At 32.4% G+C, this 19053-nt stretch overlaps 2 protein-coding genes across 5 annotated transcripts in view; one reads left to right on the top strand and one right to left on the bottom strand.

The window, feature by feature from the left end:
- The window catches only part of LOC133190419 (calcium homeostasis endoplasmic reticulum protein-like), a 74050-nt gene that overhangs the window by 20547 nt on the left and 34450 nt on the right, over positions 1–19053 (top strand). Inside the window, exons 1-7 of one of the 3 annotated variants that reach the window (XM_061326046.1) lie at positions 7436–7502; positions 9378–9548; positions 9650–9879; positions 13260–13397; positions 15885–15964; positions 18277–18351; positions 18484–18595. In XM_061326046.1, the coding sequence (XP_061182030.1) occupies positions 7478–7502; positions 9378–9548; positions 9650–9879; positions 13260–13397; positions 15885–15964; positions 18277–18351; positions 18484–18595 (831 nt within the window). In that variant the 5' untranslated portion in view covers positions 7436–7477. Of the gene's footprint in view, positions 1–7435; positions 7503–9377; positions 9549–9649; positions 9880–13259; positions 13398–15884; positions 15995–18276; positions 18352–18483; positions 18596–19053 lie in introns of those variants that run through there. The other 2 variants (XM_061326045.1, XM_061326047.1) reach the window with 2 other exon arrangements.
- LOC133190422 (MAP kinase-interacting serine/threonine-protein kinase 1-like) lies at positions 276–7200 on the bottom strand. 2 transcript variants are annotated; one of them, XM_061326052.1, is made up of 8 exons: positions 7109–7200; positions 4928–5138; positions 4162–4259; positions 3897–4050; positions 3472–3632; positions 3147–3343; positions 2724–3023; positions 276–2612 (listed from the first exon to the last, which is right to left on the bottom strand). In XM_061326052.1, the coding sequence occupies exons 1-8, from the start codon at positions 7115–7117 to the stop codon at positions 2291–2293; spliced, it is 1452 nt and encodes a 483-aa protein (XP_061182036.1). In that variant the 5' UTR covers positions 7118–7200; the 3' UTR covers positions 276–2290. The 2 variants fall into 2 exon arrangements, with proteins under 2 accessions (XP_061182036.1, XP_061182034.1); XM_061326050.1 differs by lacking the exon at positions 7109–7200 and adding an exon at positions 6592–6823.

Raw genomic sequence — 19053 nt, 5'->3', positions numbered from 1 at the left:
ACACGTTTGGTTAAATTTTATAATCATGCTGTATATTTTCTTTTTCACCTTCATTCAATAGACATACTTTGGCAAGTCATCAAGCTAAAATACTGTTGTCCTACATATATTAATCCCTCACTGCATGATTTATAGATTATATATTGGTTCTCCTGAATTATATACAATGCAGTACCGGTATATATATTTCCATTTTATGTCCCTTGTCCAACATTCTCTACTAGCCAATTTTCATTGTTGTTGGAGTTGGCCATGTACACACAAAAACAAATACGTAAAATTTTATTTTCTTTATTTTTGAAATGCATCATGACTGAGTTTTACAAGTCACTTTGACAAGCTTCAGTATATCAACAATTCTGGTCCATAAACACAGTGTTGAAAACATTGGCTTTACTAAAAGTCAAAACAGAACAAGCAGGATCATTTCCTAAACTCTTCGCCATATTTATGAACATAAATCATTGAGATACCTTCATTTATTTCCTAAATTTTAACAATAAAATTGCACTTCAAACAAATTAAAAGGTTGAATTTTTAATTTCTTAGTCTAAATGAAGTAAATTTTAATTTCTATGTAAAAAACTTTGATTTGTCTTATTCCAGTTATTAATGAACATCATACAATCACGTATGGAATGCAAATCAGAACACATGGTTATTGAGCATTGCAAAAGTTGTCCATAAATTTCCTCAGGAAATTTTAAGAGAAAAAAAAACTTTAAAATCACAAAAATATAGCACAAAGCTGATTCAATATAGATTTGTTTTTAATCACGTGGCACAATGTGTTTGTCATCGCCGGCTTTGATCCAAGCACAGCAGCACTTTCTTAATACACCATACAAAATATAAAACCCGTTCAGCATCCAAAAAAAAAAAGAGGACAAGATACCATGCCCAGAGATTCCATGCAAGACTTCAAACAATAACCATACTTTGAGATCCAAGGCTTGCAAGGACGTCAATGAACATGGCCAACCTAAACATAAAAATTCCAGATCTTAGCATGCCAATCTTTTCGTTTTCAGAGGTATACTTCATTATCAAACCATGACTTGACACTTAACCTGATGGTAACAGTCTTATTTATAAATTCTTTTCACCCCCACCCAACCTACCATATTACAAGGGATCCATTTTAAAGGATTTTTGTAAAAATGATGTACCTTTTTTTCATGAAAAATGATATCTGTTGAATTTTCTATATAAAACAAAACATACAGATTTGAAAAAATTGGTTAACTAAAACATGAATAACAAGCTCGCATATAAAATGCACTTTTTTTAAACAATATTTTTTTCTTCAAACAAATATTGGCAACAACAAGCTCAAATACAAGGCAGTCTTCTCTTTAACACCACAGTCATTTGATGAGTTAAATATCACATGAAAATCCTGTTGCCATCCAGGAATTCCTTTTTGACTAATTTTAGCACATGGACATTGACAAAGACAAGAGGTATAATATTGTATAACAATGACGGATTTCAACTTTTTCCAGGCCTTAGATCCTCAGACATACATTGTGTCTTGCTTCTAGCATGAACAATTCTCTATGCACAAATTATAATGGCACCAATATGACATATAAAGTTTAACATTTCTGAATGAAGATATTTTTTGAAAGTTAGTAGTAATATCAAAAACATGGTTTTGTTCATATTTAGAAATTGGGAAAAGTATTACTGGTTTTCAATACAAAAAAATCAAAACAATGCCTCTTAAACAAGAGTGCTATAGAAGAAAATTTGGAAATCTACAAATTGCTAAGTCCTAGAAATAAGACTGCTTCAATTTAAAATCATTTCTATGCAATAACTGTAAAAATACAAATGGAAACATGAAAAAACAGATAAAATCGAACACATGGACACTAAAAAATATAACAATGTTAACATTTCAGAAAAGAAATGTACTTGAAAAAATACTAATCTCATTTTCACAACCATTAAGTACTCTTTCCACTTCCTTTCAATTCCCTTCATTCATAAATTTTTCAAACATTCATACACACACACAAACTTACATTGATTTCTTTGATTGCTTATTCGTTTAGAGCACTCTTCTGTTGTTTTCAATCTTCCATCTTTCTCTAATCAATCCCTCTCTCACAATGAAGACAATATGTCTCAATATTATTTTTCTATATAGACTTGAAAGACATTGGATATCTTTTCTTTTCTGCTATTAAATTGTTTTTAACATAGCTAAATATACTTTGAAAAAACGCAAGATCCCTGAATAGTTTCTATGAAAGAATGTCTTGAATGGAAATGATAAAAATGACTACACACTCAAGCCATAGGTGGAGGAATGTGAACTGGGAAAAGAGTCAACACTGTCACTCTGTTCGCCTGATGTGTTCAGATTATGCATTGTAGTACATGTGCGTCGTTTGGCAAGTCCTGAACAGGGAGGGGAAAGTTTGATGGAGGGCACAAAGAGGTCATCTCCGGAATCTGTCTCTTCAGACTCCTCCAGCAAATCGCCATCTCTGTTGCCAATGAAAAAGGAGGCTGGTTCCGATATCAACAAGTGTTGCTGCATCATGCGGTTGATGGATATCGCTTCGCTGGCAAAGCATTCCAGGTCTTTAGTACTGTTGTTTCTGTAAAAGATAATAAATCATTAGTCATAATTATCATACATGCTGATCTCCATGTACTGTACAGGAAAGACAAGGTGACTCAAGATTGTGTTACAGCTGAGTAATACATACCTGGTAAGCACTCTGGGTGTTGCCAAGGGAGTGGCTGCAGGAGGAGACTGGACCCAGGGGTGGTGAAGAACCTCCACAGCTGACAGTCTCTTTCTGGGTTCCCTAACTAACAGTTTACGGATCAAATCCTTGGCTTCTTCAGAGATGTCACTCCACTCATTTTCTGGAAACTCAAAGATGCCATCCTGGATCCTGGTGAAGAGACTGTCCTGACAGTCTTGGCAAGTCTCTCCTCTCTCCCATCCACAATCTTCGCCACACTGACCATAAAATGGGGGGCACCCACACAGCATGATATACCTGAAAATCCACAATCACATTCATTATTCTGTCACCTTTTACCTCAAACCAATGTCATTTAAATGAATTTCTTTAATAATCTTGGGGGAAAAAAACCCCAAAACAAAACCTCCTGGTACTTACAATATAGTTCCAAGACTCCACAGATCACATTTTTTGTCGTATTTAAAAGACTCCCCCACCCAGGCATCCACAACTTCAGGTGCCATGTACTCGGCTGAACCAACGGGGGTGAGTAGTTCAGGGGTGGTACAGTTGTCATTCTGACTGACTGGAACTCCACTGGCAAGGTCAAAGTCACAGATTCGGATAGGTACCACCTAGAATTAAAAAATATATTTTTAGTTCTAAATGTCTGAAAACTTTATAAACTTGGACAAAGTTGACAAGGTCTTGTGTTTTACAAAAAAAAAAAAAAATTAATAAAATAAGAAAATCATATGCCTACCTCATCAGTTTTTTCACACAAAATGTTTTCAGGTTTTAAATCCCTATGAGCAATTCCTTTCCGGTGAAGAAAATCTAAAGCTCTTGCAATGTCACGAACAACCAAACTTGCTTCACTCTCGGTCAAGTGACCTCGTCGTTCGATGTTGGCGAGAAGGGTACCTGATAATACAAAATAACACCCCGGTTATTATCATCTTTCAAAAACCTTTACAGCTGTGCTCATTATCATAAATTTAAATATCCCGAGGTAAACACAAACAAAGCACCTGTGTGACCTCAGGCACAAAATAAACACCAATGGCCTAGTTTTCCTATCAATAAAAGGATCTTTCATTTTGCAATGGTCTGTGCAGATCCATGATTTTAGAATTGTGGTTAACCATTTAACAAGGATATAGAAATAAATTGGAGTGTTCTTCTTACCTCCTTGCATTTTATCAAACACAAGGTAGAACCGCTCAGCCTCTTCAAAATATTCATATAGCTGCAAGATGTTATCGTGTCCTTGGCACAAATGGAATATCTCAATCTCTTTGAAAACTTTGCTTCTTGATCTTCCATTATCTTTTTCTATGATCTGCAAATAAAAAAAAAAATTAATAAAGTACCTTCATCACATATATTTTTTCCCCTCAAAAGCATTAATTTATTAAATTATAACATTTTACAACTATATTCATTTAATTACCTTAACTGCATACTCCTTGTTGGTGTGGATATTTTTGTAAGTTTGTACAGATGCATAAGATCCATTCCCAAGCATTTCCCCAGTTGGTCTGTAAAGGTCTGCAATATAAATTGACACTGATGCAATACACATTTTCCTACAGGAAAAAATGTTGTTATTATGCACATCTTGCATAGATTATGCTCTTCAGACAAGCACTCTTGTGTGAACTTATGTTCAGTGAAACATAAAACAGTAGCAGTCTTTCCTTTCTGCTCTAGTGCCAACATCAAATATAGCTTTGGCAGCCTATCTTTTTTTATGAGCTGTGCCGATGTTATTTAGAGTTCATTATTGTTACCGAAGGGAAAAAGCCAACATATGAAGCATGATTCATTCTAGCCAGATGCTGCCACAAGTTTATAATTATTGACATGGAAAAGTCACGAGGCTTTGACACATCAGCACAATGACCTATATTTATTACATCCTATATATATATACTTAAGATTAAAAATAATACATGTATTTTGGCAAATTTCCACTTAATTAAATTGTAGGAAGTAAAATTACAAGATTCTATTTTTAGGGGCAAAAATTTCTGACATCACACTGATGATGTAATTCTAAAAATAAATTTAGGTTTTTAGCGAGTTTTACTTCCCCCTTGAAATTTGATACTTAAAATAGATTGGTCACTAAAAATCAGCCCACATACCTGAAAATTTTCAATTTATCTATGGTAATACCCCCTTTTACTGTATATAGAAACGAAAGCTATATTTACCTTTAAATTGCTTTTCTGGTATGTCAGCTGCCCTCCTTCTTTTCTTCTTATTTCGAGACGAGTTGTGATTTCTGTTAAATGGACTTGTGTTGTTGTTGTCATTGATAGAATTGTTGTTATTCTCCAGGTCGTTGTCCATTTCCAGGGTCAAGCAGCTGGTCAACTCCAGGCTGTTGGGTCGTCTTGGGGAGGGGCAATACTGAGAATCCACCTGAATATTCAAAGGCATGGTTCAGAACACAAAGTGATAGATTTCAAGGTGCTTAGTTCAATGTACAAGGCCCTAAGTGATTGATTTCACAGGGCTGGCACCTTATATAGATGGCAGTAATTTCAATAGCTCAAATTAATGCTAAACAAACAGTATAGAGGCATTTAAAGTTGAAAAATGTGTTATAATCACTGTGTCTCAAACTATATCTCAATGTTTTGTCAGCCATTGGCTGCACAGCAGGGATAATTAGCAAAATGTTAATACACCTGTACATTAAATTACATTAACTCATTTAATATTCAGACAACCTTCTTAAACCATGTATTTGAGTAATATTACATATGCCACCGTTTAATTTTGTCATTTAATTAACAGACCAGTTTTTAAAACCTGATCATTTCACATGTTGTTAGTACATTTCAGCCATTTTTTTGACATTTCAAATTAATTTAATAATTTAAACAAAAAAAAGAAAACTAAATTTCTATGAAACTGAAAGTAGGAAACATGAAATTTATTTTTAAATTTTTTTATATATTTTTATTTTTTTTTTTAAATATTTTTTTTATAAATACTTACTTAATATTGAATTAATAATTCTATATCTGGCACCACAATCAAAATTTGTAAATAATCTCCTCCACATTTCTAGGATTAAACAGTCAACTCTATATAGAACTTAGTTCTCAGAAAGAGGGAGATCATAAGAATTACACGGGCTTATATACTCCTCCATCAAGAATGCTAGTTGCATCAGACATAAGCAATTACTGACAGAATATCCTATTTATAGAACTCAGGCTATTCCGGATGGTTCTATTGAAACATTTACATATCAATGGTCAGACGTTGATCATTTAAATCTCCAGTTTTATTTATATCCTACCAATGGTCTTACTTATTTCACAGTGTATAAATTTTGTCATTCTTTGTTTAGTTTTGGGGGTTTGCCAATTTCACCAGGAGCATAAAATTATAGAAATTTCAGCTTCTGTAGTAATAATACAGAAAAAGAAACACACAGTAGTTGAAACAGTGTTGTTATTTATATTAATAGTAAATAACAAAATTTACTTTAATTTTTTTAAAAGGTTTATGAAAGGTAAAAATATAGTTAATAACATAGACTAATAATGGCTATGTGCTAAGTAACATCTTAAATTTAAAAAAAAAAGTGCCATCACAGTTAATATTCTTTTTACCCTAACATACCAATACTACAACAAATGTAAACACTGCAAACTTCATTTTTTTTAAGTGTCAACTCAAGCCTACAGTGACTTGTCTACACAAAATAAGATGTTTACTTTGTTAATTGACTAATTACTTTGTTTGACACCAGTTAATGGCTAAATTGTCAAACAATGGTATAAACAATCAACAATATACAAACATTATAAACACACGACTTGGCTGTCAGACCATTTCTTTGTTGGTACACTCTACTTACGTCAATCATTATTCCAGGCATTGAGGCTTTGTAGTCGATCAATCCAAGTAAAAATATTGCACAAAGATTTGGCTGCCTTTTAACTGTCGCTCAATATGAGACCAATATCCAAAATAAAACCTTTAAGACCCTTGTCTATATTCATTAAGGTCTAAAGACCTACTTTCCGATGGTAATCACTCGTACATATTCACTCTCCAACTACAAACGTTCAACTGAAGATCATCCGACTGCCTTAAGCTATTTATATCTAGACTACGTGGCCTCTCCGATGACTGGCTGACTCAACGGAGTGTGGCGCAATCAATCAGCCGACACTGTTGACGTAGTAGGTTACACGTTCGTACGATTGTTTACATCCGCCATGTTTAGAAAAAGACCGTGAAGGTCATAGACAAAAAAAGAAAACATTGCACTGTGTGCAAAACTCACGCAATATTTAATGAATTTTAAACATTGAATAGAACGAAGACATCAATTGTATAAATATTCAGATAAACATAACAATATAATTTACCTCTTTCATAGTGCAATTTCGATATTTTTGTGAGCAATGTTTCTAGAAGTTCTCCCGCGAAATCCACCATCTTTTTCACAACATTCCTTCGGTATTGATCGGATGTCTCCGCCAATCCTTTGAAAGTTGTTGTAAAAAAATTAAATTTTATTTTATTCGTGTATATTTAATATCTTGTTTTGGTGAAGAATTAGTCCTAAATTTTTATTATAATTAGTCTTTGTATTTTTCTTACCATATTCTTTCAGTCTTTAAAACGTTTTAAGTAAAGGTTTTAAGACCTTTTTACACAAGAGCTACATCAACAAGGAATTTAAACAGAAAAGAGTGGAGTCTAACTCTAAGTCTGTCCCAGTGTCTGGACTGGAGATGGATCTCCCCAAGCCACCAGAAGGTAAAAATTGATGTAGTTCAACAGGGAAAAATCTGTTATGGGAAGAATAATTAAATTCTTTTTGAAAGACATGCTTACAAGTTATATATGCAGTCAAGAAACATACAAAAAATCAAATGTCTTAACTTCATAGGCGGGCAGGCCTGTCCCCATACAAGTAGGTGCTGCAGGGGATTGTTCCCAGAATGTAAACATTATTAATTAGATAAAAACTTATATATAGACCAAGTACTATTTTTTTGAAATAAATATTATGTGGAGTACACTATAATTACATACCTAGTCCTAGAGAGAAAGCAATGCAGTTTTAAAGTACAGTAATATTGAGTAACTTAAACATAAATAAAATAATTGAAGCAATCAGCATTGTCCCTTAGGTGTTTATCAGTAGCTTAATCTGGCCAAAGTTGAGTATGAATTATGAAGGACTGTTGAGAGATTCAGTGAAAGCATCAGTCCAGATATCAAACTGATGCTAATCTCAGTGGTAACGGGTGGGTTCGCCCCGATTACATGTTTGCTCTGAGTGGTTTCGCATCGAGTGGTTTCGAGTCGAGTGGTTTTGCCCCAATTATACCTGTAACCTGTAATTAAAGGTGTCAAATATTTTGGCAGTTTGCTATGACAAATCTCCAATGTTTCATGTGTGTGGTTTTTGCGTGTGTGCTATGGGAAAAGTTTTTATTGTATTTAAAACGATCTACATGGCATGACATGGTACACCTATTTGATAACATTTTTAATCAAATAAATCTACTTAGATCAACATTTTAGAAAGATGCATGGAGATTGTCGGAATAAAATTGAAATGATTAAACTATAAACTTATGTATTTTACATATTGTAACATAGAGGAATTACGTTGTTTTTTTTCCATGTTCGTGATTTTTTGAAAATAAGTTTGTATCATCTATTGTTAAAATTTGACGTTTATAGTATTGATCGGCAACTCATAGACATAATTAAATTTTATTGAAGTGCTTAATAATTATGTTAATCTTAACATGCACTGATAAAACGCCTTTTGCTTAAATAAACATCAAGTACACTGTATGTTTGAAGAACACCACTCGGGGCGATTCCACTCAGGGCGAACAGGGAAACGGCGCGGAACCACTCAGCTCGAACAGGTAATAGGGGCGAAACCACCTGGATTCATCTCAGTTGAGATTACCTCTTCCAAAATTACTTTTTGTTCGCTACTAGAAGTAGAATCCTTACTCGACCCTTGGTAATTGCTGGTTAAGTCCTGCTAGCCTTGGTTTATGTAGGAACTTGGAATATTTCAATAACCATACTTTCAAATATTGTTGTCCAACTAGCACAAAATATCAAAGGAAGCATACATTAAATCATATGAGTGAAAAAAAGTTATCATAAGACTTTCAAAAATTATTTACTCTGAAATAGGAAAGGATATAAAATATCTAACTATAAAATTATTTACTCTGAAATAGGAAAGGATATAAAATATCTAACTATATAATGACAGTAGAATAAAAGTTTAGAAAATTTGTTTAAATATTTAAACAAGAAAAACCCCACAACACCAAAAACAAAACAATTAAAACATGGGCAATTTTTGGCTGCACAAGATGGTTTTTATCATTATTATCAGATTTGCAATCTAATAGTGTCTTTAAATGTGCCTCTTGGTATGATATATGGCCACTGTATGAACAAAAAAAGTATTAACTTTTAGAAATCCATTCTGGTTTTTTTTTTTAATGTTAATTTGGAAAATACCAGTCTTACAGGGAATGGGAATGAATTTTATCCCCTTACTCTAAAGAGTTATATAAAGAGTAATCTGTTAATAAGTTTAACATAGTCATGATTGTTAATTATTATATCAACATTACTTTTTTTCCCCAGATCATGACCTGAAGAACATAATTGATAAACTGGCCCAGTTTGTTGCCAGAAATGGACCAGAATTTGAACACATGACAAAACAAAAACAAAAAGATAATCCAAAGTTTTCCTTTCTCTTTGGCGGAGAGTTCTTCAACTATTATCAATATAAAGTTACCACAGAGCAAGCAGGTAAACTTATAAATCTTTTGCTTTCTAGATATTAGCAAAGAGATTCTTTGAAGGGATGTTTTAGTTTCTGAGTTTTCTAATTAAAACATTTATTCCTTTAGTGGCCAAGAAACAACAACAACAGTTAGTGCAACAACAGCAAATGGTGCAACAAGTGATGACACAACAAGCCCTTCAGACAGCACCATGGCAGCAACCTCCACAGGCCAACCAACAAATTCAAAACCTGCAGCAACAGATTGCTCAGCACCAAGTGATGATGGACCAACAAATACAACAGAGTGAACAAAACCTTGCAGCACAGTACCAGAGCTTCATACAGCAACAACAGGTCTAAAATTAATCTAATTTAATTCCACTACATTTTACTGACCTTTAAATCGTCTCAATAAATTTTAAAAACTTACATTCTCAAAAAATGTCAAGGTATTTTACAAGGGTGCATATGCATTTTTAATGAGATTTCATGCACTTTTCCTCTTAGTTACTTTTTAATTGCACATGCTTTAGAATTATTTACAGTGCAGGATGATTGTTTGCAAAATATCATTGGTTAATTTTATTGCCAAAATAATAATTTTTTTGTGAATTTGAAATAAAAATGAATCTTTAACTTTTTAACAATGCAAAAATGAACAATTTACTTACTGCTCTACATACAGATGAATTTCAAAACAATTTTAGTAGTCTCATTTTAATTTTGACTAAGTTGTACATTGCACCTCTAAATTCTGTCCTTTTGTTTTAGTCACTGATTAATGCATAACATTTTCTGAAACCTGTGTTGAATACTAATTTAATATTTTTGAAAATAAGTTAAGAATGATTGACATTCTTGAAAGACAACTGACAATCAATTGATAACTTAAGGAGACAAACATTTGGATATATGGCAAATTTATTTATGTTTTATGATAATGACGTGAAGATACAATCGGTGTGGGTGGATATCAATATTGCATGTTATATCAATATTATGAGAACAGCATGATATTGTATGTCTTTTCCTATTTGCCCCCATTGTTGTATGGTATTCAATGCTGTAAGAAAACCACTAAGCAAAAAATAAACTGATCAGTGCTGATCCATAAAATGTGCGTTTCCAAACTCAGTATATATGTGGTTTGCAATTAGGGCAGCACTTTGCTAAAAGGAGACTAGGTTTGTGATAACCATAGAGATGGATATATCACATGTGAATTTTGGTTACTAAGATTAATTGTTAGACAAGTTCCAATATATAGTATGTTAGTTTATGAAACTCTTAACATGGTTCATGGTTGGGATAAGCACACAGTTCCTTTAATTACAGTAATACTTCATGGCCAGTATTTATTTGTTCCAAGAACAGAAATATTCCTCTCAGTGAGAGGTCAGGGGAAATGAGTACAGGTACAGTTTTGGACAAAATAAATAATATTCCAACATTTTTGATAATTGAAATTTATCAGTCATGATATTATGTAATATAGAATTTAGATAGGTTAAAACTTGCTATGTCTCTGAATCTGACAATTGAAGAAGCAATGATTATTGTTAGAGTAGACATATCAGAAATAGTCTGGGAATATAGCAGGTTGAATACCCAAGCGCAGTATTTTATGTAAAAACCAAACTTTTTTCTGAATGTTTAATTGATGAAGATTTAAATGAACCTGTAAATTTTTCTAGAAAGTTTATTCCATCATCAGATACATTTCATAGACAAAACAGCAAAGTAAAATATGTTAATATACATTTACCAGGTACAGTTTTAATTATATGACCCCCCCCCCCCTCTTTTTTTCAGCAGCTGAAAAATTATCTGTAATGACTCCACAGGTTATTGAATTTTTAAAACAAATGAAAAAGACATTCAAAAGTACAACAAAAACCATGCAGATTGAAATATTAGAGATGTTTAAAAGGCAAATAATAATACCTTATGATGAGTATACTTAGTTGATGTATTTGATGTATTTGAAAACCACACCATGTTAATTTGATGTACTGTAAATGCAGAAATATTTGTCGGGGATTAAATTTCATTTATTTTGTTGTTAACAATTATCAACAAAATTAAATCCCACACAAAATTTTTATATTACAATATATTAAAGAGGGTTACTTTCGTAACAATGAAATTGAATGCCTACAAAACCTTTATAGCCTATAGGTGACAAATTAAAGAAATTTTATCCCCACGAAAATTTGCTTCTACAGTGTTTGAAGAACTACTTCACAGTAAGTCATTTATTTGAAGAAAAAAAATACCAACCAACTACATTTTTTTTAGTTGAGAACCCCAAATTCACATATTTTTGTTGACTGAAAGTAGAACATCATTTTCATTACCATTTTAATCCATGAAAATGTAACACCGTCAAGAAATCAGTCATTTGACATACCGTAGAATCATTAGATTTTTTGATGGCTCAAAATTAGTTTAATTCATGGGTACCCTACATCCATGAATTCCCATCCTCAACGAATTAATAAATGGGGTGTTAAGAGTCATCTTTCCTTTCATAGATATAAGTGAAGGCACAAAATTATGTCCCCTAGAACCTGTTAAATTTAGGCAATCCATAAAAATTGGCTCCCACAAAATTTGATGATTCCAAGGTATTTGTCAAGTTTTAACCATTTTAGGGGTTGGGATGGGGTTTAGTTGAAAAAAATATATATTCCTAGGATTTCAAGGCCTTCTTTAATTTACTTAATGTACACTAAATGAACTTATTCCAAAAAAAAAAAAAAAATCAAGGGAATTGTAGAACAATTACTTAGTGAGCAAATCATGTGCATTGCCCTTCTTTTCTAAAATCCTCTTGAGATTTTGCAAGATTTATCAGCATGCCTCTACTTAGGAGCCATGTTTGTTAGAGGAAAGTGCATGATGCTGTGATAAATACCAATAACAAAAGGTCTTTATACGGATGGATATCACCACACAAATGCTCAGTGGGATACATCTAAGGCAAAGGTTCATATAAAGCAAAGGAAAACTATTTCATGTAGAAAAATAGCAGTATTTCATCCATCAGTCTGTCTGTCTGTCTAGGATGAGATCTTTGAAATATTCGTACAACCAATATTCGAATATACATGTACAGTGTAGTGACTTTATTTCAAGGCCATACCTGCAATTTCAAGGTCATTCCAATTTTTTTTTTTTTTAGAATCCCCCTTTTCCTTTCTAATTATCTTTTTGAAATAAAGTATGATGACTTAGCAGAGAAACATGCTAAAGTCATAATTAGAATGAATTAATTATTAAAGATTATTCTACAAACTATTAGTCCTCAAAAATCACTCTTTAAAAATTTAATCATGCTGTGTAGCGTGCTTTCTGACTGAATAACGATACAGACGGAAAAGTGAACTGAACCGAAAATGGAGATTTGTACCATGTCATCAAACTGACAAAAAATACTGTTTACTGTGAACTGTTTCACTCCTACTAAAACTATGTTATTACTTCTCCTGTCTGTGAGCACAAGATAAAAAAAAATCATGGAAAATTGAAAAGAAAATTTTGTAATCACCTATTTTCCCCTGTCAGTAAATCTAAACCAGTAGAGCTAGAGTATCTTCAGAGACCTCTTTCTAATAGATAATAAGTCAGGTAACTACATTTTTTTTGAGATTCAGGTAAAGAAAACTGATACTAGCTACTAAATTTTGTTCAGTGGATTCGCATTAAGATGATCAACAAATTTCTCTTCACAGATTCAGATAGAAGAGGCCATAGTGAAGTCTAGAAATGAGCAGCTGGAGAAACTGTGTGCCGAATGTGACATTAAAATGGAGGATTTGGATGGCACAGTTCAGCCAATCATTGACTCCTGCACCAAGGATGCAATCCTGGTAAAATACCTCATGCTTTTTTTCCTTTTTCTTTCTCTGGCTCTGCAGAAATATTGATTTTGGATTTTGTCTTCTCTCATGGTCTGTGTCAATGATCAGGCTGCTTGCACTTTAGCATGTTTAAGTATAAAAATAAAGGGCAATTTTAAATCAAAGGTCAATCTTTTGCCATGGGGCCCTCAGAAGGATTATTGAAAGTCAAACACAATTTCAGATTGAAGTTCACACCTTTTAGCTATTGTCTCTCTAGGGATATTTGCATGGTAACATGTACAGCACTAGATTACACTTGTACTTTTTCTGTAAGCTCACAACATGCACAATGACGTTAATGAACGTTTAAAGTATTCTGATATATCATTAGGGGTGAAACGATACACCTCCTTCATGGTTCGATACGTATTGTATAATTTTGTCTCGGTACGGTTATTTTTGATACGATACATTTTGATAAAAGGAAACAAATTCAACCTTGTTTTATGCTTTCTTTTACTAAATCTAGTCACTTAATTTACGAATTTTTATTTGCAAATTGACTAGAAGAAATTGATTAGAATTATTTGACTGTCAAAAATTATTTTACAAACTATCAGTCATCAAAAATTAACGTTTATTTTACTTATTTATACTGAGTAACGTGTTTTACCTTATGCCAAACCCGACTGAATAACGATCCCGACCGAAAAATGAACCGAACCGAAAATTAGAGATTTTGCACCGTGTATCAAACCGAGAAAAAATACCATGGTGAATCGATACCGCGGTGAACCGTTTCACTCCTATATATCATGTTAGCCTTTATATCAACAGTCTACAAATAACTTGATTTACCTGTAAAATGCTAGGTTTTGGATTTTTCCACTACATGTAAATGTACTAAATTTAATCTTTTATATGAATTGGTCATATAATGATTAATTTGAATTGTGCTGTCTTTGAAAAGATTTTGCTGGGTTCAGATGATATGGAGTGACGTACGCTGAATGATATATATATCTTCAAGTTTCCTTACATGGATATAGTGCCAATAAATACTACATAACCTTAAAACCCAAAGTTGTAAAAATTGACCTTTATTGGGTCTTGCAGTCATATTTTTTACTTCCTGAAGTAGTGTAGGAGTTGTCCATTAGATGACCATCATATGACCATCAGACACATATTGGTGTCCGGCAGAAACTATTAGTGTTAACCACAAAACGTGCCATAAATCTACTCCTGCTTGTTGTCAACAAGTCTATAAAGACAAAAATAAGGTTTCCTTGATGTAAGGGGTGAAGGTCTATGATGGCCAGTTTAGTGTGCATTTATGAATGTGCTGGAATAATTAACTCCCACCTACTGATTTAGGATCTGAGCGGAGGGTATAGCCCCCCTCCCCCTTCCCCCCTAAAACATGAAAGCTAGATCATGTGAATCAATATTAATGGTGTATACTGGGTATTTCTTTTCCTTGAGCTGATTTTTTTTTTCTCATTATGATTTTTTTTTTTAATAAATTTTTTTCTCATTATGAACTTTTTTTTTTAATAAATGCTCTCATGTATTTTGTGAGGTGACTTGTGTTCAGATAATGTGAGTTTATGGGGAGGGGAGTATGAAATGAGACATGGAAGTTGTTTTAAGAATTCTTAAAAATACTATTATCTAATGATAATAAAACCTTCAGTAAATACTTTATGGGTATGGACCAGTAATTACTAACTATTGAATTAGGACTGAATATAGAAAGGGTCTAGATCTTTTGTCCAAAGAATTTACAAAGATTTGGAGATGTACAGGGAAGTGATAATTATATATTCTTCCTACAATGTAAAAGATCCACAGAATTACTATATCACATCTAAGCTGGTGTCCTAGATATTACTGCAATATATGTTCACCGCAGAAATGTCAGCTTAATTTTTTTTAGTATGATAGTCTTGAATACATTATGTCAAGAAAAGTAGGACTTTTCTAGTTATGTATGAATTTTATTAAGTGACTTGATGTATTGGCTTCATAACAATAAGTAGGAAATATATTCATGTACACCATACAATACATATAATTATTTTAATAAAGCGGTGTGAATTTAATTTTGTTACCTTACAACTTTACAATATGATTGGATGATTTTCAAGGTGAAAAATTTCTCAATATGATCAGATGAGGTGAAGACTTTATTATAACTTTTAGAACTTAATGCATAAGGTATAATAATCATTTTTTTGAACATGTTATTTTAGATATCAAATGACAAAACCCAGATGTTCTTTCAATAGCAAGAAGTCTTGGAAAAAATAAATGAAACTGAAAGCATTTTGATTTATGAAGGTTCTAGAACAAAGAAACTTGTCCAAGTCATTTTCTTTGAACAGTCAAGTAGAAGAACATATGATCAATATTGAAAAAAAGAAATACAAAAGATATAGTACTTGTATCAGGAAAAAAGCTGTTGACAACAAAAATCAATCAGAATCCTTTACTGTCTTTGTTTATTTCTAGAATGGAAAAAGCTGGATATTTCAGCATTGTACTGCCACAGAAAAGCACTGCGACCTTGTTGCGAAATATTTGCAAAAAAGGTTGGTACAAGCCAATGTTGGCCTTAATAGGTAGGTGAATTTAGAAAGAGAGACAGGTATCTTAGTGTTGTGACTAACAGACTTCATCCACTTGACATAATTCCACGGTTTTTTTTAAATGAGGTGTAAGATTTTTTAAAAATTTGTTTTACATTAATTTTTATGATGAATATAAAAACATTAATGTTTTTTGACATTTGAGGCCTTTATAATTTCTTCATTCTTAAAAATCTGTTTTTTTTAATTGCTTATAGATTATTTAATTAGCTTGATCAAATTAATTGTCATTGCAAGTCAATATTTTGATGGACTTTTCATTATTGACTTCTTTTTGGTCTTAATATGGCTGAATTAAAGTATACTAAAATGGCTTTGCTGTGTTATTTTTGCCCCTTGATGCTTTTGGTTTATATGTCATGTAGATGGGTAGAGTTTAGTGTAATTCTGAAGTTTGCATGTCTGATTTAGAGGTAGTGGTGCAATATATAGATTCCTAGAATCTGATTTTACTAATCCAAGATTTTAATCAACACTGCATACTAATTGGAGATGGGAGATAATATTTCTGCTTTTACATCATAATAATACCCATGTATTTTTCAAAACATTATTCTTCCAATTTTACACTGCAACTTCCTGGTAATTTTTGTGCTGTTGAGAGCGTAAAGATAGAACAACAAAAATTTCACATTTTTTGTTGTCCAGAAAGTGAGAGAGTAAAAAAAAAAAACCTTGTGCAAAAATATTATACACAAGGCAAACTTTTGGCATAGCACTTATTTATTAACAGTAATAACAGTGTTTGCTTCATTACCTGTGACGTTTTATTATATGAGATATGGATGTCCTAAATGTGTCACTAGTCAAATATAAGGTGTATATCTTTTTCTTTATTTCCCTAAAGCAAAGAGTTGTGAAGCCGAGGATGTATCTCTTAAAACAATAGCCAAAAGTTTTTAAAAAGTAAAATAAGCCTTATATCTTTTATTTTTAAATATCCCTTATATCGTAGGTAAGTTGCTTTATAGTAGCAAAGGCCTCAGTCAAAACAATGCAAGGATTCCAGGCTCTGTGTTTTTGTTTAGGGTGTAATTTATACAGAATTATTTACAATTGTAAAAAGTATATGCGTGATATATGAAGAATCACTGGCAGTTTAATTTATTAAATGTAACATAGATTTATTCTGTTAAAACCGCAAGGTTTTGTTGAGTTCCTTGTCCACAAACTACCATTTCAGCATTGTTCCTGTGACATAAATATGATTTTGTGGATTTAGATAACATTGTAATTTTGTCATCATTTAATGTTAACTATTCTGTCATGTAGCATATCAGTCATGTTGTCATATCTTAAACATTAGGTTAAATCTAAAATAAAATCTATCTAGCTCACCAGGGCCAAAGGTTGATTGAAACTTGTCTTTTGTCTGTCTATCTGTCTGTTTCTTCGGTAAACTCTTCACATTTTGAACTCCTTCACCAGAACCACAGGGCCATTTTCAACTAAACTGGTCACAAATCATCCTTAGTTAGGTGAAGGGCATTCAAAATCGAACAAGTGAAGAACCATGCCCTCTTTCCAAGGGAAATGAATAGTAAAAATACGGTGGGGTCTGTAAAAGATCTTCTCAAGAACATTGGACATTCAAAATTGTTCATATAATGGCCGCTGGGGCATACATATATTTATTGACATCTGCAAAAACAAAAAGGCCACAATTTGTAAAATTGATATCAACACTCAATCAATATACATATACTTAAATAAAATTGTTGAAATCATTGACCACAATTAGGAGTTACATTCATAGTTACATTCATTTAAATGTTTGTTTAATGAGAAGGATGATTCAGGTGAGTGTTGTGTCTCAATGCCTTCATACTGTCAAAATCTTGAAATCTCAACATGGTACAGGGAAACTGGGTGTTAGAAATCACTGGAACCTTGAATTTTCTTTCCTAAGACCTTATAACCAAAATTCTGTACATCTGGTTAAGAAACATAGCGAAAAGTCTTCTACAGGATTTTAAAAAAATTCCTTATAACAGATCTAAGCAAGTCTTTTATAACCAAGTTTACTGTACAACTCTCTAAAAGCTTTGAAATAATCAAGATACTGAGGTTGGGCATGTATAATTCAATTTGGAATGTGAACTTACTTCAAGCTTTTCCTGGTATTGATAGATATTATGATGTTTCAGATCAGCAAGTTCTTCTGTACCTAATTGTACATGTATGATAATCCTTTTAATTAAACAGTTTTACTTTACTAGATAATTAGATGTTTTCTTCGTGTCTTTTTTACGCAGGATCACATCCAAGGATGCATTATTTGAGATGCGCTTACACTTGATTTACCTAATAAATGATCTATTACACCACTGGTAAGTCCAAAATCTACTCACAACATTTGTTCCTCCCAATGTTGGCTGTTATGACAGGCTATAAGTTTATTGATTGTTGTCATAATGATTATGATAAATTACATTTCTTTTTTATCTTATGCACCTTTGCAGCATAAGAAAAAATGCTGGTGAGTTAAAGATCAGTTTGGAAAAAGTAGTGGTTCCAATATTCTGTACAGCAAGTTCAGGGATTGAGGAAGACAAGAAGCAAAAACTTAATAAGGTAAATACATGTAGTGAAAAACACTATATGAATATATGATTTAAAAAATATCAATCAAAACAAAATGCACTGTTGCATGAAATTTCATAAAAGTAATTAATAAAATAAAAAAAACACACTTTGCAACTCCCCCCCCCCCCCCATTTTTTTTTTCTTTTAAGTAGTACATACCGTTACTTGCAATTTTGCATTCTGTTGAAATCTGAAATCAACTGCATCAAGTACACATATGCAAATTTGGGTGGTTACGATTAAGGTGACATTTATGTTGTAAGAAATAAATGCGTTTTTACATAAGTTTTAATGTATGAAAATAATATTAATGGATTCTGAGAGATCTTAAGAATTTAGAAAGATGTTCGCTTAAACTCTGGTGTGGTAAGATCCTAGTACGACTTTAATGAAGGCAGAGAAAATAATCTTTGACATGGGCCTGTCGCGGTGAATGATATACAATT

The sequence above is a fragment of the Saccostrea echinata genome, unplaced genomic scaffold (assembly GCF_033153115.1).
Source record: "Saccostrea echinata isolate AGI-Se365-2 ecotype Australia unplaced genomic scaffold, CSIRO_AGI_Sech_v1 ptg000022l, whole genome shotgun sequence".
Taxonomy (NCBI): Eukaryota; Metazoa; Mollusca; class Bivalvia; order Ostreida; family Ostreidae; genus Saccostrea; species Saccostrea echinata.
The sequence above is the reverse complement of the archived record's forward strand: the minus strand, read 5'-3'. Positions and strand labels throughout refer to the sequence as shown.

Bases quoted from the DNA above. Each gene is read 5' to 3' on its own strand.
- LOC133190422 (XM_061326050.1), bottom strand. From the start codon at position 6,612: ATGCCTGGAATAATGATTGAC. The intron at 4,260-4,927 runs GTAAATATAGCT...TTTATATTGCAG, and splicing joins ACCAGAAAAGCAATTTAAAG to ACCTTTACAGACCAACTGGG. The intron at 3,024-3,146 runs GTAAGTACCAGG...GTGGATTTTCAG, and splicing joins TGGAGTCTTGGAACTATATT to GTATATCATGCTGTGTGGGT.